Consider the following 21,510-nt stretch of genomic DNA (forward strand, 5'->3'; position numbering starts at 1 on the left):
CCGCCAAGTTCGCGGCGCCACCAAGCTGGTGGCGGCGGCGCGCGGCGCGGGCAGTGCCCTGGCGTGGCCGTGAGGGTTGACTGCAGGCGGAGATCTGTAAAAATCCACGTGAGCAACCCCCTCCTCCTGCTGCCCGAGGCCCCTGACACGGCAGCATTGAAGCCGGCCCGGAGGTCCCTGAGGTCTCCGAGTGTGACAGTACTCAGCATAGCGGGTAGATGGCACAATTTTCTAACATTTAGAGAGAGGAACCCACGCTGGGAGCAATAAGTCCATTTAAAAGCCCTTTATTTAAAAGGAACAAAGATAACTGACAAGCGAAGTACAGAGACATCTCAATGAAATTTCCAAAGAAGAAAGAAATCAGAGGCCAAAGCAAATGCGGACTGGGCTTGATGGAACAGGCCAGCACTTCCCTCCCCCTCGAAAGGAGAGTAAGATGAAAGACAAAAAGAAAGAGGCAGTGGTCAGTGGGCCTGCGAGCGCTCAGGAACACAGTCGGAAAACTCCCAGGCGGCACAAACTTTAAAATGGCCTGGTCAGCCCTGCCTCTCCAGGTGGGGAAGAAGCCAGGTCTGCTTAGGGGGAGAAACCTGCAAGTTTTGCCCGGGCCTGGAAGGCTAGCGCTCAGCTCGCTGAGAGCCCCTCTAGCTTTAGCTTGGCAGGGTCCAGAGAACCCCCGGAGGGTGGTCTCACAAGGCTCCCACTGTGGGCATACCCTGGCCTATCAGAGGCCCGGGGGGTGCCCAGCTCGATGGCCTCCAGCTGTCTCTCCTAGAGAGGTGCCCTGGCTCGGGCTGCAGGACCCAGCCAGGATCTCACGAATGAGCTTTGGTGAAAGCCAGGGCACTCGAGAGCCCACTGGCAGGCTCAGCGACAATTGCTACCCTTTCAAAATCAAGAAAGGTGTGAGGGCACCCACTGACTTCTCCCAGGGTCCTGTAGCACTGCTACCGAGGCACTCCCCGCTCCAAACCTGCAGGCCAGGCCCCCCAGGTTCACTAAGAGACCGGCAGGTAGGCCGGAGAGAAGGAGGCAGAGGAGGGGCCGAGAGGCCAGGGTTGGGGGAGCGGCGCCTTTCTGGTTCTCCCGTGTGGCGCTCGCCCAGGGCGACCTTGGCCCCGCAGACTGGCAGCGGGAAGGGGCGAAGCAGCTAGGGCCCGCAGGGGGTCAAATGATTGTATTTGGGTGGGTGCTCGCCGACATATTTGCTGAGTAAACCTCCCTCGCTGTGCTGAAGGCGAATCCCCGTTGATAAATCCATCATTACCGTTTGGATTCAGGGAGGCAGCCGCGCCACTAAATTCATCTTACATTTGTAGCGCTTTAATAGACATTTATTAAATGCTTTTAGAGAGAGGCATGGGGCGCGTGATTACATCCTAGTTATAGACAGAACATAAAGACCCACGTTAACACCCATTTGCAGGAAGGAAGGAAGAGGTGGGGAGGGAGCAGCGAGGCAGAGGCATGAGGTAGAAGAGCCGAAGAGAGATGAGGCGGGCAGGGACACAGAGCCTGGGCGTTATTAGCAGCTAAGGCAGCCTGGTGAGGACAGAGCCCGGAGCTGCGGGAAGTCACAGGCTTCAGAGTGAAGTCCCTTCTCGCCTCACCGTTCCCTGCCTCGCTGGAGTTCGTATTCTCTGCGCCAGGGCACAAGGGACACCTGAGCTGCCTTTGCTGACCCCCCTTCTGTTCCCACCACCCCTATCCTTTACTTTATTCTAGGCCTCTCCAGCTGAGACTCTTCGGAGCAGACACACTAGGGAGAGAGGGAAGCCCCCACATTTCAGGACTCCAAGAGCCTCTTTAAAGCATTCTCTTTGCCCCAGCTGCCCTCCAAACTAGTTAGCCAGAGAGCCCGGCCAGGCCTCCTGCTGCACAAAGTGGCCCACTGGGCACAGAGGCCTGGGACAGCCCGCTGGAGCCGGGGGTGTTTTTGGTCTCACATGCTTTGCTTACAGATCTCTCTCCCGATCATCGGCGCCAGGAGGAAGCAACGCCAGCCATCTCTGCACCTTTGACCATCTCAGGCCTGAGGACCTGCCTTGGGCTTGCCCTATGCCCTTCAACCCTCAGGGAACTGGGCCTGTGGGGCCACCTGCGCCTCCAGAGGGCCTACTGCCTTCCTGAGTGCCCCAGGGCCTTCTAAGGGCCTGGGCCTCGATGCCACCAGTCCCGCACTAGCCCCAGCCCCACCCCAGCTCCCTCGGGACACAGCCACCGACCCGGACAGCACCGGTCAGTACTCGGAGACCCTCTCCGGCTCTTGGGAAGGAACACTTCGGTTATCTCAAAGTTGCCATAAGAAAATAAATACAAGTGACACTGCAATGGGCTAAAGCTCATTAGTTCGTTGTCCAGGCCTAATAAAGGGACAGAAGCGCAAATTATAGAGTTCAGCTTCAACACACCCTCTGTCACCCGAGATCAGCGGACCGCGAGCCTGATTCCAATTGCTTCGAACTTGCTGCGCAGTTCGCCTCTCACCCCCTCCTCGCGAACAGGAGGTTGGGTGGAAAAATATAGTTCCAAAGGGGGTAATGATCAAGCTTTTCCTCTCGGAAGCCCGCGCCACCTCATTTCCCATCAGTAATCCCAATAAAATTAACGTCGTGGCTGCAATTGAAAAGAGGAGGGCCCGCGACACTCCTGAAATAACACACTCTCCCCCAGCAAAAGGTAAAAAGCAAAACGGCCCTTTGTTCAGCTAATTAACGAAGGCCCAACTCCGAAAGCAGATGTGTTTGCTTAGCTAATCACAAGCATGTTTCTTTCAAGGAACGTCATTTTGAGGGGCCCACTGGGGGGGATCCGAAAGGGGGACCCTGCTCCCTACCCCCAGGCCCTCTCTGCCTCTGGGGTCTCTCACCCCAGACTAAGACCCAGAGGCTGCATCCAGGCAGCTCCCTCGCACCTTGCACCCTTGGCCCCAGAGGCACCTCGAGGTGGTGGGAATGCCAGGCCTGCAAGGCGCAGGGGGTGTGGGGGGGGAAATAAAAGTTTTAATGACACAGATGCCATATTAAATGAGGCAGTTTTACAATTCACTTTGAATAGGACGCTAACTTATTACAAGTGTGTTATCAGAAGGACGATAAGATTTATAACGCCAAGAGTCAGCTTTTCGCCTTAATGACAATGGATGTGAAGGAGAGGAAATCTGTTCTCTATTAGAGGAGATGGGAATCCCTTCCATGTTTTCGGATATTTACAGATGCGTGGAGGAGGGCAGATACCAAGCCCCTTTGTGTCTCCTTATTAAAAATTCTCCCTTTCTCCTCTGGCCATGAAATGGGGTCTCCTAGCTGGGTTAGCACTTCACTCAGCGTTTGAGGGTGAGCATGGGCAAGAGAGTGAGAGACAGAGAGAGAAGAGAGAAGAGAAAAGAAAGAGAGAGAGATAGAGAGAGTGAAGGGCCAGGGATAGAGGTAGGGATGGGGATGGGGGGCCGGTTCTTGCAGCAAAAACTATTTCCCTGGCTTTCTTTGCCTTACAAAAGATGGCTTTCCCCTAAACCAACACAGTAAGCAAACTTTTAAAAACTGGGGTCCTATTACAAACCAACGCCCAGCACTAACTGCTTTAAAATTACTGCATAATTAGATTTAGTTGAATTTCACCATTAATTAGGCAGCCGCACTGCAGGGAGCCTTTGAAATCTGAGAAAATGGGAAAAATCATCTAAAGCACGTTTTTTAAACCCAACTTCAATAAATCTTGACAAGGCCCTGAATTCAAAAGTACGCGCTCCCCTCCCAGGCAGCTGAGGGTAGGGGTCTCCAGGCCCGGGCTGAGGCTGGCATTGAACGAAAAACGACAACTTCCCGGTGGGCTGCGAGCCGGGCCCAGGCCCAGCCACGGGCTCTCCAGAGGCCTTCGCAAGACCCTCTCTGGGAGGCCAGGTCTGTCCCTCCACCAGCCCCGCTCTCCACCCTATTAGCGAGACGGGGTCCTGCGCGGCAGACGCGCTCCTGGCACGGGGACGGCCCCCGCGCGCGCGGACATCTCCAAGGCCCGCGACCACCCGTCCGGAACCGGCTCTCGGGCCCTGCCTGGCCCCAGCCCCCCATCAGCACCGGCCCGGAAAGCCGCCGCGCCTCCAACTTGGACATGCGAGCAGCAAGTTCTGCCCACGTCCGGAGGGGTTCGCCGCCGGCCCCCACCCCCAGCCCCAGCCCGGCGCGCCCGCGCGCAGCCCCGCGCAGCCCTTGTGCATTAATGAGCGCGAGACTGACCGAGGTCTGTAAATACTGGCCTCTCCCCTCCCCCTCGGCCATTCAAACACTTGAGATCGTTTGCGGATACAGACTTTTTCTTTTTCTAATTTGGTTCTCCTCGAGAGGGGAGACATGAAATAAACTCTCCAGATTACGCAGGGGAGGGGGCGGGAAGGTGGAGCTGGGGACCCTGCGTTGCCCATCTCTGCCCTGCGAATTCTGCTGCTTTAATTACAGAATAATCCAAGACCGCACTCACTTGCCAGCCAGAGTTTAAAAGAGGGTTTTCTGCCTGCAGATGGAAGTGCCTTAGCCCCCCCACCCCCTTTTTTTTTTTTTTTTTTCTTTTGGGTAACCAATGTGTTTTCTATTACCCGGCCCTGCCGTGCCTGGCAGCCCAGCGCTCGCGGTGCAATGGGAGACGCCATGTTGGCTCAGCTCATAGGACCAAGTCAAAAGCGAGCTTCGAGGCAGAGTTTCACACGCTCCGGCTCCCCCTGACCGCCCCCCGCCCCCCGCCCCCGCCCCCCGCCTGTCGCCGCTTAATGCACATCCCCGGAGTGCAGCTCCGCGCGCCCGGCACCCCGGACTTTCCGGGGGCGCTGGCGGAATTCCGCCGCACGTAAGTGGGGGGCGGGGGCTGGGGGGGCAGGCACTTCTCAGCTGCAGCCGCAGCAGCAGCAGCAGCTGCTGCCAACTCCAGGCCCCCCGTCCCTGCAGCCCGCCGGATGCTGGCCCCGCCGGCTCCGCGCACCCGGCCCCGGACGCCGCCCGCTAACTTTACGCCCCAGCCCCTCGCGGCCGGGAGGGAACCCCAGCTTGCAAGGCCGAGGCAGGGCGACCGCGAGCCGAGCGCACAGGCTGGGGATCCCCCTCCCCACCCCCAGCTCAGTCTTGCCCCAGGTTTGTTTGAAAGTGGCCAGAAGCAGCGAGCGCCCCTCTCTCTCTCTCTCTCTCTCTCTCTCCCCGGACTATTGTTGCATTTCGCGTCTAACTGGGTTCTCTCTCACACCCCCGAGCGCCCAGGGGTAGGAGGGGGGGCAGGGTTGGGAAAAGAAATAAAGCGAGCTCAGATCAGATGGAAAAAAAAAAAAAAAAAAAAAAAAAAAACACCCAGCAAGGAAAAAGAGACACTTAAAGGGAAAGAGTCGCCATGTTTAGCAGCTTTTTTAAAGATCTCGTCAATTTCACACAGAACGCACTCGCTGGGTCCCAGCCCTCGTCTTTTGTCCAATTCAGTCGCAGCAAAGATCTTTTGTTCTAACTCAGCGTGAAAAGAAAAACTTTCTTTAAATGCAATAAACTTAAACCAAACTCAAGACTCTAAACAGATCCTCCTCCGGCCACTCCAAACATATACAAGGGGTTTTGTTTTAAGCGTTTGAAAATTTTGGGTCCTGTTTTTCTGCCTCGCAGACCCCAAGCTCCCTGCTGAAACTTAGGAGTGAGAGAGAGAGATTTCCAACGTCTAGCACACATGCTTAAAGCGTAATAAAACAGGGACTGTCTTTTGCTTTGAAAATCATAAATTATAATTTAATGCCAATAATAATTTACAACAAATGGCTGTTTACAATAAACTAACACAAAACAAACAAGGGAAAAAGGGCCTGGGTTTTACTTATTAGAGAAACTTCACACACTCACATGGATAACACTTGCAAGAGGAGAAAATAAACAACCACCGACAAAACCTGCCTCTTAAGGTCAGCGATCTCCTGCCGTAAGCCCAGACTTCTATTTACGTGTGGACGGAGCTACAGGAAGAAGCTGGGGGTCCTATGAAGAGCTCTTGCTCCAATGCACACATCAGACACATTTTTCTGGTCTGCATGTATTGACTGGAACTGAATATCAAAGTTTAATACTTTGCAAAATGATCCCTTTTCTGTGTCCTACCCCCCACCCCAACCACCCCTTTTAAAAATTAAACCACAACACGGGGGAAGTATGAAGTAGGGGTGTGGTGGTCCTGGAAAGACTCAAAAAGAACAAAATTGCCAGCTCCCACACACTGAGCTTCCCCCTCACCCCAAGACTGAAACAAAATAGTTACATCCAAATCAGCACTCTTTCAAGTTTCCTTATTTCTTTCTTTTTTCTTTCTCTGTTTCTCTCCTTTTTTTTTTTTTTTCTTAACTTGGCTTCTAAGGACAAAGGATCCCAAGAGCAGTATAGATTGTATCTACACAATCTGAAATGTCAAAATGTCGATGTGTTTTTATGTACATAACTCCAATGGAAAAAGATTCCCTTGACCTGTGGTCACGCTCTCACAGAATGAACGTAAAGGGGGAGGGGTAAGAGGCCAACTGCAAGTTATCATATATACATTAAAAACAGACCCTTCGGCGCTAAAAGCTCTATCACTGAATTTGAATTCCTCTCAACAACCAGGCTAGATGAGAACCACAAAATATTTTTTTAAAAATCACACCTACTTAAGGAAAAACTCATTGCAACAACTGCCCTCTATTTACAAGGCTGTGATTAGCTGGCTTGAAAGATTCTCTGCGTGACTGTCAGAAATGTACAAAACAGTATTTTTTTTTTCTGATCATAAAATAGATACTGATCTCAAGATTTCTAATACTTTTCACAATACCTTCCCTAAGCAGGCACTTAAGTGTGACAAATATAAGGGCCTTTTTTTTTTTTCCTGGAAAATCCATTTTTAATTAAAAGGAGGATTAGGTGAATGGGGCTGGTTTACTATATCAGTATGGCACTTCCTAAACCATAGATAAACCATTAACTTCAGCTCCCCCACACACACCCCCAAATTAAACAGGCAAATACACTAGTCCACCTTTGAACAAACTGACTAAGGGGAGCAAACAAATGCAAGCCCCCCGGCGGGGCTCAGCGAGAGCCCACAGAGGCTCTTCTGGAGGCAACACAGTGAGTGGGGACAGCCAAACAGGTTTCAGATATCAAATAATATTTTAATTTCTGAATACTTTCAATTTTCCTTGGAATATAACACACAAAGACTCGACCAAACAGTTCAGTTATTATAACTTTTACAGTATACAGAAATGTTGCACTTAAAAAAAAAACCTTCAGTTTTTTTAAAACACAAACTGTAAACTCTAAGATACTGAATCAATCACGTTACCTATAAGTGCCAACAGTGTTATTTTGTCATGCTGATTTCAATGGTATTTTTTAAAAAGGGAAAATATCAACAATTATAATACAAAGGGTTTGCAAATATACAAACAGATAGAGGATTTTCATAACAATTCAAGAACTAAGCGGGACCCAATTCAAATTACAAAAGTTCACTTTTTATTCAAAACCTCAGCATGTGTCTTGGACACATTCCTTGGCTGTCAATAAATTCCACAGTTCATTCTCTTTCTTAAAATATTTTTAAAAAGCTAAGTTTGTCATGGTGTCTTTTTATTTGGGGGGGGGCAGGGTAGGGGAAGTTAAGTGTTGTATGTGGTTCCTCCAGTTCTCAAATTAGAGTGCTCAACATCACCTAAATTTTTTTTTTGGTCACCACTTCTAAGTGCGTTTCCATCATCTTTGAGTTGCCTTTTAAAGTTTTATGTCTTCCTATGATATTTTCATGGACTCAGTTTTAATTCTTGCAGAACATATATTTTAAGGATACACAGTTTTTAAGAAGCCAAGATTATATCAAAACTTATTATAGAACCACAGAATAAACTGGTTTGGAACCAGAAAAGTACAAAAAAGAACAGCTAGAGGTACATAGACACAGGACAATTAATAATTTGGAAAAAAAAAAAGACTTACTTTCTCCATTCTGCTAATTTTCTCCCAATCTCCTTAAATGCACTTTTAGCAATATTTTTCAAAAATTTACCAAAAAAAGAAAAAGACTAATTTCCTTTTTATACAAAAATGATAAGTAGCAAGTTGTTCTGACCGACACAGGAGTTTTTTTTTTTTTAATGCATTCTGTAAAAGTTCATTTGACAGTCTTTTTTTTTTTTTGAAATTCACAGTCCATTAAATTCTTCCCCTCTCTTCTTTTAGCAAACTTGTAACATCCTTTTATATCCTTTCTTAACAGAAGGAATTTAAGCAAACAAACCAGTCTTTTGCCTTTTCTTTCTCTCTGTTTCACTCCCCCTTCTTATTTTGATTTATTTATTTATTGAATTGCCATATATGGCCAGTTAAAACTGCTGCCGGACAGTAACATATCCCGGATGAGGGTTTCGATGGGGGTTTTACCTACCAAACGGACGAAAAACAATTGCTCTATGACTGAGGAGGACACGGTGCGGAGAGAAGGGAGACGGAGCAAAAGCTTTCCAAATCGCGTTGGCTGGTTGGGGTACTGACTCCTAACGTATTCTTCCAAAGCACACTGGGACTTTTCCTGCAGGCTTTCCACATGGGCTACATCAGAGAGACCACAGGCATCTGGAAGAAAGTTTCAACAGAAAAAAAAAAAAAGAAGAAGAAGAAGAAGGAGGAGGAGAAGAAGAAGAAGAAGGAGAAGAATTCAGTCATCAGATTAAGGGGTTTGAAATGGGTCACATGAGGTGTGTGTACAGTGTTCTGTCAAACTGCCCCAACCGGAGTTGGAGCAAATGCCTTCGAAGTGAAAACTTGGGGGGTGGGGGTGAGCATGAGCTGGTCCTGGGGTATTTGCTTTAAAATCAAACACAGCTCAGCCCGCTGCAGGCTGGGTCACTGGGAGGCCCAAGCAAAGTGCATTGGGTGAATCTGGCTCAAGTCAGTAAACAGACAAACAGATGAAACTCAACTGGCTGTGCTCCTTCCCCTCCTCCTCTGTAAATAACAGTTTGGCTTATAATTATATGGGGTGGGGGGTGGGGGGTGGGCAGGCAACAACCTGGCCCAGCCCCTAGTAATGGCCACCAAGACCCAGCTTCAGGTTCTCCCCAAAGAGGGCGACTCATTTTTCTGCAGTCTTTGAAACTGATTTAAGTGGCCCTTTAAAACTGATCTTGTCAGTTTAGCCTATTGAAGGGCAGCCATGCAAACTGTGATCTCTCTGTTCATTTGAGCTGTTTCTTTTCCCCCTTTTTCTTCTCTCTCCCTTTTTCTACTGCTCCCCCCCTTAAAAAAATCTTGGCCCCTCCAAGAAGAACCACCACCCCCCCCTTCCCGTTATCTTCAGGAAAACACTTTTCTTTTTTGGATACGTGAAAATACAATAGGTGCCTTTGAAATGAGAGGCTTCTCAGTGAAGGCGGTGCAGGTTGTGACCTGACCTTTGGGGGCTCCCCAGACAAGACTGGGGCTAACACATGCATATTGTGAATCCTTAAAACAGAGATTCTGAAACAGCCGCCACTACCTCCACCCCAAGGAGCAGAACACACAAGCTAGCTCCTCACGTGTCTATCTAGGCTCCGTATGTCTACAGCAGGCAGAGGTGTCTGTGGCCAGGAATTAAAAGATCTGTTTGCATAGGATCCTTCCCTCTGCATGGGCACTGTGTGTCTCCCTCTGAATCAGATAACAGAACCTTTATCTCTTTGTGAGGCGATTTGCATTCTCCACACAGGCCTCTACATTTTGCAAATAGTAATAAATTAAACTGTTACGACAGTATCAGGCATTTCTTTCCCTGCAAGACCAAGGGTAAGGCTAAGAGCTAACAATGATATCAAGAAATTAGCAGCCACCCCCATCATCTGGGGATGTGGGCTGGGTGGCAGGGTTGTGGGACAGTGTGAAGGTGGCTGTGAGGTAGGGGGATACCCTGCTGTACATCTGCATCAAGCAAATGGTCTAGAGATGTCAACCCCCACCACCACCACCACCCCAAAGCATCCACATCCCAGCCTTTGCAGAGTGCTCTGTCTTGCCCAGATACTGCCCTTTAGTTGATGATCTAGGACTTTCCAAGGCAGGATTTGGGGTGGCTGTGGGAGTGGGGGGAATTTCACGGGAAAAGCAGCGATGTATAAGACAGTGGGTTAAGAACTCGGAGCCTGCAAATAGCTACAGCTAATGACTTGGGCCCCCACATTGCCTTCGAACAATAAAAAAGAGATTGTGGATCTTTTTGTTTGCCACACCAACTACACAGCTCTCCTAGCTGCCCGGCTACAAGCGGAGAAAAACGCAGTGGGTGCTGAGGTGCCAAGCCCTACCAACATCCAGTGTTTGTTATTCTTAATTGGGAACCCCTCTTCCCCTCTCAGCCGTGACAAAGGGATCAGCTGACAACTTAGAACAAGAATGTGGAGGGGGCTGATATCCACCCACCTGGGCTGTGCTGAACTCCGCCTGGAGGCAGCCAAAAGGCTCAGGTGTGGCCCAAAGTAGAAAGCCAGACACCTTCACAACTCATTTGGCCTCAAGAGTTCATTAATATTAGATCTATTACTCACACAGGTTAAACTACATGCAAACTAATTAGATTTCATAATGCAGTCAGTGATGGTTTTCTATCTCCAGCAACATTTGCATCCAGCCCATGTTGGCATACACTTGGGGTTGTTTGAAAATCGCTTTTAGGTGTGCCTGGGCAGGGCAAGAGATGGGCCGGACTCCTCAACACCTCCCTGTAGATGCTCTGGAGAGCTCTGATGCCCCGTCCTTCCTCTCGCCCTTGCTGACAGCTCTGCCCCTCTCCTGGCACCCTGCATTGTTTTCATAAGAATATGATTCTGAAAATTGCTGCCCTCAGGTTGGGTTTGTTTGGTGCCCCAACTCCTACTGAGTTAGCAGACCAACTTTTCCCCTGCAGGGGCAAACTTTCCCCAGCAGGGATGATGCCAGGACGATTCCAGCGCCCAGGGGCATCTCCTAGGGGCTCAGCCAGGGTGACAGAGCAAGCCTTGGGGCTGAGGAGTTTCCGCAGGCTCAGCTGGCCCAGAGGGCCTGGGCCAAGGAAGGGGGGCAGGAACACTCATCTCAGGCTGGCAGGAGGGAAGAGGCCTCAGAGGCTTCAGCCAGACCCTCTGGGAGAGCCTGTATCCCAAGCATCCTTCCGGCCACCCAGTCTTCAAGAGGATGATGGGCCTGCTGGGGGCCCAGCAGCTGCACAAAGTTCCCACTCCAAAAAGCACTACCCCGTGGGGTCTGTCAAGGGTTGTGGGGGGGAGGCTGGGCTCCCTTTGGGGAGTCCCAAGTTCTCCTGGCCCTAAGTCTGGGCTAGGGTCCCTTGGGCAGGGGAGGGCAGGGCACCTTCCTACCTGAGGTGAACAAGACTATGGCCTTGAGGCAGCTGTACTCGGCGGAGTCGACGTGCAGCGCCTTGAGCTTCTCCACTTGCTCTTGGAAGATCCGTATGTGGTCCATAAAGGCGACCACCCGGTCGGCGGACATGGGCGAGGCGTGTAGGCCGGCGGCGGCCAGGAGCGGGGCGACGTGGAGGGGCATGGAGCACTGCGCCGCGTTCAGCACGAACAGCTCGCTCCAGGTGAGGCGAAGCAGGGCCACCTGATCGGTGATCTGCAGGTCCGGGAAAAAGGGGATGTTGCGGGCCCACTCGACGGCGCTGAAGAGCATCCGCGCGGCCAGTTCGCAAATGTTCTCGATGCCCATGATGTTGTTGGGCTGCATGCACTGGCTGCCGAAGCGCGACGTGGGATAGGGCTCGGCGCGCAGCAGCAGAGAAATATATCCGGACAGGTACGAGTGGCAGTTGAGGGGGTCCCCGTTGGTCAGCGCGAACTGCCCGTGGGTCGGCTGGGTGGGCGGCATCCTGCCCCTCTGCACCGCTGCGGGGAGGAAAGGAGACAGTCGGCAGTGAGTGACCAGCCTTGGCCCCGGCTCCCCGGGCAGGGTCGGCCCCAGCCCGACCCCCACGTGTCCCCCGGCCCCTCGCTACGCGCCAGACCGCGCAGGCTGGCCCTGCTCAGCGGCGAGCCAGGGCCCAGGCCTGGGAGTCGCCGGGAGCCAGGCAGCTCTGCTCCCCGGCCACCCCCCAGGCCAGCTCTGGCGGCCGGAGCCGCACACTTGGCTCCGAGGCCCGCTCGGGGCTGGGCCTCCGAGGCCCCAGAATGGGCCACTTTGCCTCGGGGTCCCCGCTGCGGTGGGCGGGAAGGCGGATTCCGGGGGCATCTTTCTTCTTTACTGCTAAACAGTTGATATTTCTTATTGATTGGAGGAGAGGGAGCGGGAGGGGCGAGTCTGGGGTGGGGGGGAGGGCGAGACGCTTTTGCTGGAGACACCAGGGTTCACCCCGGACGGCCTGTGGCCACCCCGCAACGACTCTCCCCCCTCCAAGCCGCGCGCAGCCCCAGCCCGGCGGAGAACCCCCCGATGAGAGACGAGAGGAGAGCCGAGGTCTGGCGGCAGCGCGCTGAGTGTGCTCGGAGAGAGAGAGACCCGGGCGAGGGGAGGAGACAGAGGCCGGCCGAGGCGAGGGGAAGCCGGGGAGAGGCGGGGAGCAGGCGGCCGGCGCCGGCGCAGCCCGGGCAGGGCCCGCGAGGGCCGGGGCGAGCCGGCGCAGCTCGGGCCGGGGCTGTTATCTGACGCCGGCCCGGGAGAGCCGCTCTCGCAGGAACACAAAGAAACCCCGGCGATCGCTCGCCCCAGCCCGGCGCCCGCGCCCGGCGCCGCGCGCGCCATTGGCCGAGCCAGGCTCGCGGCGCTGGGCGCATTTTATGGCACAAAGACCCAACTCGCGCGGGGCGAAAGCGGCCGCGAGGGTCCCTCGCCCACCCTCGCCCTCCTCCCGAGCGTGCTCTCCTCCCTTCAAAAGTGAAAGGAAAAAAGAAAACCGAGGTTTTTTTTTTTTTTTTTTTAAAGCAGAATGTTAATCCACGGAGGGTCACATGAGCGCTGCCCGGGCGGCGGCGTTAATACGGCGAAGTGCATAAAATTGCCATTTGTAATTTGAACCTCCCGTACAAAAGTACAATCTCAGGTTGTTGTTTTTTTTTTTGGGGGGGGAGAGGGTGGGGGCTGGGGCGAGGGGTGGGGAGGAGGGACATATGTTGAACATGCAGGAAAAACAAGGAGAGAGAAACTGAGCGAGGAAAAGAGCGAGAAGTAAGGCGGGCTGGAAACCCACCGCGGCCGCCGCCACCAGCACCACCCCATCCCTTGCAGAGAGGCGACCTGGCGAGAACTCTCTCCATGCAAAGCAAAGCAAAGCAAACAACCCGAGGGGAGAGAGAGAGAAAGAGAGAGAGAGAGAGAGAGAGAGAGAGAGAGAGAGAGAGAGAGAGGAGGAAACCAGTCGGCCCGAAGCATGCGGGTGTGGGGTCTGGGTGCCCGTGCAGAGCGCGCGGCTGGTAGCCACCCCTTGGAGCCGCAGCGCGAAGAGACGAGCTCCGGGGGCGTCTGTGTCCTTACCCAGAGCAGGCTAGCCACACGCACCCCAGGGCCCCGGGACCCCAGGCGAGAGGGGAGAAAAGAAGAGGCCGATACCTTCCCGTCTCATGCCCACTTTGAGGCACTTTTTGAGGCGGCAGTACTGGCACTGGTTGCGGTGGTGCTGGTCGATGGGACAGTTCCGGTTGGCGCGGCACGTGTAGCTAAGGTTCCTCCGCACGCTGCGCTTGAAGAAGCTCTTGCAACCCTCGCACGTGAACTGGCCATAGTGCTTGCCGCTCGACTTGTCCCCGCACACCACGCACTCGATGTGCTGCTGCTGCTGCTGCTTGTCGCCGCCCGGGCCGCCCGGGCCGCCCTGGCCGCCGGCCGCCGTCTGGGCCGGGGTGCTGGCCGGGCCCCCCTGGCCGGGCGTCTGCGGCGTGTGCGGGGCGCCGGGCGGCGGGCCGGGCACGGGCGGCGGCTGCGAGGCCTGGCTGCCCTGCGAGCCGGGCACCTCGTCCTGGGGGTCGCGCCACGTGCTGACTACCATTGCCATATCTATGGGGGCCGCGTCCGGACTTCCTGCTCCCCTGGCTGCGGGCGGCGGCGCCTCCCGGGACCCGGGCTCCGGCGCGCCGCCTTTTGTGTGCGCGAGGGTGCGCGAGGGCGCGGGAGGGCGCCCCGGGTGGCTCGGGGGCTGGTTGGTTGAGGTTGGTTAGTTTTTCCTTTTTTGTTTCTGCTTTTGCAAAGTTTTGTCGCCGGCTCGTCGGGCCCGGTGTGTTTGTTTTGTTTGATTCCCTTGGCTCAGCGTGGCTGGTTTCGGGGGGCTCTCCGCCGGGAGGGGAAGGGAAGGGGTCGGGGGAGCGCGAGCGGAGCGTGGAGAGAGGGAGGGGAGGTAGAGCTGCAAGTCGATTGTCTGGCTTCAAGACAGAAGTAGGAGGCAGCAAAAAAAAAAAAAAAAAACCTCTCCCAAGATCTCGCTCGCGCTCACTCTCTCCCTCCCTCTCGCTCGCGCCCTCGCCCTAGAGCGGGTGTGCAGCCGCGGAGTCGCAGCAGCAGCAGCAGCAGCAGCAGCAGCAGCAGCAGCAGCAGCAGCAGCAGCAGCAGCAGGAGGAGGTCGAGGAGCAGAGGCGACCGTCCGGGGGCCAAGTCCAGGGCAGCGCACAGTCAGCCATTCAGGAAAGCCATGGAGACCAGGAGGACTCGGGGCGCGGAGGCGCCGCGCGCGGGTGCGCCCGGAGAGCCGGGCAGGCCGGGGCGGAGGCCGGCGGCCCGCGGGGTGGCCGGAGCGCTGCCCGGGTCCGGGGGAATCAGCATGAAAGTGGTCCGCGTCGGGCGCTGCGCGGCGTCGTCCTGGCGCTGGGCCGCTGCTGCTGCCGCCGCCTGCCCGGGGGCGCCCGGCGCGCGCCTGGCCCGCTCCGGCCGCCGCCGCGCGCCTTCGCCGGATGGAGGCCGCTCGCCGCTCCCCGCGGGCCGCCGGGGCCGGAGCCGCCGCCGGAGCCGGAGCCGCCGCCGGAGCCGCCGCCGGGTCGGGCCCGGAGTCGCCGCGTCTAGCGCCGCCGCCGCCGCTGGAGCCGCCGCTGGAGCCGCTGGAGCCGCCGCCGGAGCCGCTGGAGCTGCAGGCGCCGCCGCCTCACACACATAGGGAAAGAGTCAACTCGCCGGCGGCGGGGGAGAAATGATAAAAGAGAGAGAGGAGCGCGGATCACCACCTAGAAGCACATCCTCCGTGCGCGCAGGGGGAGGAACTCGGAGAGGAAGAGTCGGAGAGCGGGGAAGGCGGCTCGGCGCCCGGAGAAAGGAGGCAACTCGGGGAGAGGAGGAGGAGCAGCGGGGCACACACGCGCGCACGCACACACACACCGCGGAGAGAAAAGAACAGAGAATCAAAGTGATCAAATATGCTAAAAAGGGGGGCGCGGGAGGGAATGCGATTTATAGGCGCCGGGGCTGGCAGAAGTGGCTTCTCCGCGATCAGCTCACTGAGCTCTCTATATAGTGAACTTTGACACGACTGCTGCAACTTAGCGCACGTTGCCATGGCGACGGCGCGCCTTATAAGGCAGCAGCCGGGGTTGGCCTGGCCAGGCGCGCGCGCGCCGCCCCCTCGCCGTCATTGGCCGGAGCGCCATGGCGGCCGCGGGCGCAGCCCGGTCCTAGCGCGAGCGGCGTCGCGGCCGCGGCGCGGGGCGCGCGAGGGGCGAGGTGGAGGGGAGGGGAGGGGGGGGCGGGGGGCCGGCCGGGCCGCCGGCGGCGCCGCCGCCGAGCGGGGGATGGGCGCGTGCCACGGCCCCGGGCGCGCAGCCCCCCGCGCTCTCTCCGGCGCGCCCCGCGCCCGAGCTTTGCGCCCCGGCGGGGAGAGGAACGCGGCGCGCACACACGACGCCTCTTAAAGGCTCCGCGAGAGGCTCGGGGTGGAAGCCAAGACTCTGCCTTGCGCAACTTGGCGATGCCACGAAAGCCGCCGCCGCTCGCTCGCTCGCGCACCACCCGGGACGCCCCGCGCATCCCTGTGCCCGCGGTGCCAGGGCGGGAGAAAAGTTCCCCCGGGGTCTCCGCAAGAGGGGTCGGGGGTGGGGGCGGGACCGTGCCGTCGATGGAGCGCGCCCGCAGGATCCCGACCAACGATTTGGCCAGATCCGGGTGATGGTGGACCCTTCTCTTGACTCTGACCACTCGCTTGGGTTGGTGGCTCTTATTATTTACTTTTTTTTTTTTCTCTCCCCTTTTACAGGGGGAAAAAAAAGTCCTTCCGTGTCTGTCTTTTTCCTTTTAGGGTTAACACTTCGCAGGTATGTGGCCTGACATTTTAATTGCTCAAATAAAGCATCTCGGATGCTGAGAAGCAGACGGAGGCTTCAGCTCATTGTCAGGACGCAATTCAGATCCGTTTTCCTCAACTTTAGCCTCGCACGTTGGTGGTGGCTCACTCGAAAGCCCACGTCCTGCCACACACACCCAGCCGTGGCGAGAGGGGCAACGACCCCTCTGCCCGCTGATGGACAAGCGGAGGCCGCCTCCCAACCTCCCCTGTGCCTGCCCTCTGTACACACATGTAAGCGCACATGTATCAGATGCGCATTTGTCAATGTACACAGACAAAGACTTCAGCGACTATGCTTCTAGGTCATAGAACAGTTGAGTATGGACTTCATTGTTCCTCAAGTTCTTTTAAAGCATTCATATAGTCATTAAAGCACACCCAGAGATCCTGCCCCAAACTGGAAATAATGCCAGTACGACTCCCAAGAACCAAACACACCAGCCACAGTCTACTTGAGAAATCCTATGCAATAGCAGCAACTTCACAGCCTGTGCTATTCTGCTCAGGGGGCTAAAATCATCCCCACGAGTAGTGTTTTCCGAATTCCGGGGTGTTTGGTTTTAAACATGAAACGTCTAGAACATACAGCGCCCCCAGACCCCCTCCACCAAGACGCTCTATTCCAACGAAGTGATCTTTCTGTTGGATGATGACAACAACTTAGTGGATTGTGATTATCCCACATTTATAGAAGAAATCTGTGACTCCGTCACACACACACACTGCACCAAGAAAAAACTGAACTGGCGAGCCATGCAGGTTTATGAACAATTAAAATATTTTACACCAAACACGCAGAACTACAGGAAATATGGCCACATGTAAAGAGCAAGTTGTCGACCACAGGAAAGCATCCTTGATAGTTTAAAAAAATAATCGACGGAGATGAAGGATTAAGAAACAGCCATTTGTGCAACTGACATGTGTAGATTGCACTTTGCATTGAGTACCCTTTACACAGACACAGGCAGAATACAAGGTAGGGACTAGGTGAAGGTGTGGGCAGGTCTTTAGGGAAGGAAAAATCCTCTTTATGTTTTATTCTTGAAACCCGCGACCCTCTTAGCCCTCAACTCTTTTCCCACTGAAATCACACATTTCACCAAAGCTGCAGGTGCGGGGATTATTTGAAAGTTGTAAAAACAATCAAACAAACAAACAAAAAACCTACAGTAGACACTGAACTTCATAAACCTGGTGTGTAATGAGATTGCTACAGAGCGAAGCCAGGCTGAGGATTTCAGGTTGATGAAAGACACAATATAACTTTCTTCTAAAGAGGACAAGAAGGATGGAAAAGAAATCATTTCAGATAAGGTTTTGTTTCCCCCCCACCACCACCACTATGCATGGAGGAATTGCATAATATCACAAATGTCAGTAGATGAGAGGAAAACTCAGCAGAGAGGTGGTGGGGCCAGGGTTGAGATAGGAAATCTAATGTCCATTCCGATCTCAATTTAATAGAAAATGGGAATAATTGATTATAGGGAAATCTTAATCTTGCCCCTGGAGTGCAGACACTTCCATAATAGGATCACCTTTTATAAACATGCAAAGTGAAAATTTTGAGGATCAAGAGCTTCCTTAGTTCATGATTTTTTTGGTGTTTCAAGGACGCTCTGATGGCCTCAGATTTAAAATGAATTTCCCAGTCATCTCCACCAGAACTGTTGCCTGCTAGGCACTAGGCACAAGACCACACCGTGTACCACGAAGCCAGAGGTGTCTGGCTCCTTTAGGACTCATTCAGTTATGGGGATGCTATTCAAGAGAAAAAAAAAAAAACACCTGTATACATGGTATTTAATTTTTACTGCATTGAGGAAGACAGAGGACTACAGACTGAGGAAAAAAAAAAAAGGGTGTGTGTGTGTGTGTGTGTGTGTATGTGTGTGTGAAACATTTTTAAATGTCTTCTTCAGGGATGCTCACTTCCCTTGAATAAAACAACTCTTAAGACTAAAAGATAAATACCAGCATGTTGTTACTGTTTTTTTTTTTTAAAACCCAGCCCAGTCTTTTATTGCAGATGTAAATTTATTTTAATGAGAGGAATGGCAAGCTTTAATTTGGCCCGAGAAAGTTGGATAAACATTTGTCTTACTCTGGGAAAAAAAAAAAAAAAAGGGGGGGGTGAAGAAAAAGAAAACCCACCCAGGAATATGATTTTCTTGCAGAAAGTGTCCCGATGGCTGTAATTCTTCACAGATTAAATCACAATATGAATACAGACCCCAGCAAACGCCGAGTTTAACTCTGAACTCAGTAGAAACCAGTTCTGTCCTCCAGGATTCATTGAATTCCACTTTCCCCCCAATCTAGTCCGTGTGTGTTTTTCTCTTCCACCACACTGGAGCTCCATGAATAGGCAAAGGGGCTTCCATTGTGTCCTTCTGAACTTCCAAGTCAATGCAATTTTTAACCACTGGCTTGTGGTACTTTGAAAATCACCAGGGGCTGTCAGAGTTGGGTCCTCTGAAAAATTTACAGTGCTAAATCACAGCATATGCTGGGAGGGAAAAAATTACTTAAGATTGGAGCAAGTACAGTATCTGTCTGCCCCCTAGTGTAAGAGTCCTCGCTGCCTAAAAATGCAACTTTAAAAGAAAAGGACCTCTTAAAGGGAAACGACTTTGGGCTCACGTAGGCATAGGAGAATGAAACTTCTGTACATTTTAATCCGAATCATTCCCCAGGATTTAAAATTAATTGGCTCTGGCTTGGTTGGACCGGCCTCGCATCTCGCCACCTCTGCGCTTCCCGAGTCACTGGCTGGGAGCTGATGATTTTTTTTTTTTTTTTTTTTTTTTTTTTTTTTGTGAACTGGGTTTATGTGAGTCCCCCGTCACCCCCTCCTCTCCTGTTTTTTTCTTTCTCTGTCTCTGTCGTCTCTCTCGCTGGCTTTTTAAAAATGAGGACCCGTTCCTTGAGCGTTCTGGACAGAGCAAAGCATTGCTTCCAAAGTCAGCCCGCCGCGGTGGCAATAGACAGCCCCAAGGTACAGGTTTGCCTGCGAGCCGCGCGCCAGCTCCACCGCCCCGCCCGATGGTGAGTACCCTTCGGCTTGCGGTTCTCCTCCTAGCTTAGCCGGGCGCTCGCCTCCCCGAGCCGCGGCCGAGGGCGCCGGGCACAGCTTTTTCCTCCCGCCTGGCTGACTGTCAACTGCACAAGGTTGCAAAATGAAGCGCAGAGGCAAATCGCACCGTAAATTCTGCTGCTTAGGGCGAGCCTAGCAGCTCCTTTGCGAGCCAAGCGAGTCGTCTGTGGCTTGCAAAAAAAAAAACAAAAACAAAAAAAAACACGCTTCTAGCACCGGTTTTTTAGTTTTGCTCTATGGAAGGAAATGAGTTTGAGGAGACAGGAGGAAAGAGCTGGGAGGCTCCGCAGTCTTTTACGCTTCGGTTTAATCATATTTTGGCAGCTTCGCAATGGTCTTTTCCTCCGCTCCCCCCACCCCCCTCCGGCACCTCTCCTACCACACACATGTAATAAAACATGGCAATGCATTGAATGGACGCTCTCCCCACCCCAACCCCACTTCCCCGAGCCCCCTAAAACCACAGTCCTAGGCATTTCATACACGTTAGCAAAGCGAAATTTTGAAAATCCCCAAGTCATCCCCAGCCCCACACAGCACAAGGACAAAAGTGAGACAGGAGAGAGAAGAGAGAAAAAATACTGTAAGTAAACATACCAAAACCATATTTGCCTTGTTCAAGGTCCCACACCGCTTGCATCTTCCTTCTAAACTGGAATAACTCTCCTTTAGTTTGGCGGGTGAAATAAACGCTTTGTTGGCCCCCTGAAAAGATATGTCTTTGATAATTAAAGAGGATCTCCTCCTCGGGGTTTATCTAAGCGATTGTGCAAACTGATAAAAAGTAGGCACTAGCCTGCAGGGGAAAAGCGGAAAGGTGTAGGGAGAGATCTTCCACCTCAGGGAAGTGCTTCCCCATGTATTAGGCGCTCTCAGGCTTGGAAAAACCCTGCACGCTAACTTTAGAGAGACAGACGAGGTTTCAGGGAGCTGTGTACATAGCTGCTGAGGAATGCAAGCCTCGCCTTTAAGAAAAAAACCCCCAAACCGTAGGTAGGAGATGTCTGGAGTGATCCTTGTCTCTCATCTCATTCCTTAGAAGGAAGAGCGCGTTGTTACACCTTGTTTGGGGCTGGAAAGACGAGACTTTAAAAACACCCGTCCAATTGAAAAAAATCTCCCAACTTAATGAGTTTAGTCGGAGGCTGGAGCAAACGGCTCAGCCTCAGCAAAAAAAAAAAAAAAAAAAAAAAAAAAACCGCCAACAACTATAGGCGATATTGCAAAGCAAGACGACCAGAGGCACAGCCAAATTCCACTGTTTGGGGTCGAGAGGGATGGAGGCTAATCCTAAAGCAAGTTGGAAAAAAACAGAGGTGGGAGTGGAGGGGGAAAAAGCAGCAGCCTCCCAGACTGGCAGGCAGACTCCCCTCACCCTGGATCAAAGATAGAACTTGGAACAGGAGGGCAACATTTTCCTAGGAATCTGTGGGATTCCTCATTTTCTACTTTTAACTCAGGACCCCCCCCCAACTCCCCAACCAAGTGATTTTTCCCTCTCCCCTGCAGACTTGTGATTCTCCCCCCACCCCCACCTTCCTCTGTCCCTATTCTAGAACTTTCCTGGGGAGGAACCTATTTCTTTTGGGGGGAGGGGTTCCCCATTTCATGTCTTCAGATAATGAATGCTGAATTCACCCCCCTCCCTTCATCCACTCCCCAAAACAAATAAAGGAAGCAGAAATACAGTAACCAGCGAAAATTGAGAATAAACTAGGCTGCCTCTCGCAGTTTAATACAGTTTTAACTAATGGATTTTTTTTTTGTTTTGTTTTGTTTTAAGAGAAGAATAATGGGAAAACACGGATCTTTTATTTTAGGAAACTGTTATGGTAAGATGTATGTCAGACTTGACAAATGGAACTAACGCTCTTCGGCTGCTTCTTGTCCTTGTCTTAAACAGGAATTAAGTTAAACACAGTGCTGAATGTTAATTACATGTTTACTGGCTAATGAAAATTACAAATGGTTTTGCCACCTCAAACAATGATGAAAACTCTGAAGACACTGTAATTATATACTTTGAGGGAAATAACTCAGAATATTGATCATAAGAAGTGTAAATCTTTTTTTAACTATTCATTAATACCATAAATATGGGCTACAGAAGTTTTTCCTTGCGGTTTGTCTCATCAGTT

General features: G+C 52.8%; 1 protein-coding gene across 3 annotated transcripts; it reads right to left on the reverse strand.

The window, feature by feature from the left end:
- Nucleotides 1-8,349: 8,349 nt before the first annotated feature.
- NR2F2 (nuclear receptor subfamily 2 group F member 2) lies at nt 8,350-20,012 on the reverse strand (the record flags this gene model as incomplete). 3 transcript variants are annotated; one of them, XM_084254272.1, is made up of 3 exons in its annotated part: nt 8,350-8,624; nt 11,378-11,905; nt 19,970-20,012. In XM_084254272.1, 3 exons carry the CDS (start codon nt 20,010-20,012, stop codon nt 8,350-8,352), a joined length of 846 nt encoding a protein of 281 aa, XP_084110398.1. The 3 variants fall into 3 exon arrangements, with proteins under 3 accessions (XP_084110398.1, XP_084110397.1, XP_084110396.1); XM_084254271.1 differs by lacking the exon at nt 19,970-20,012 and adding an exon at nt 13,563-14,277; XM_084254270.1 differs by lacking the exon at nt 19,970-20,012 and adding an exon at nt 13,563-14,277 and having other exon boundaries at nt 11,378-11,926.
- Nucleotides 20,013-21,510: the final 1,498 nt, after the last annotated feature.

This window comes from Talpa europaea (assembly GCF_964194135.1).
Source record: "Talpa europaea genome assembly, chromosome: 14".
NCBI lineage: Eukaryota > Metazoa > Chordata > Mammalia > Eulipotyphla > Talpidae > Talpa > Talpa europaea.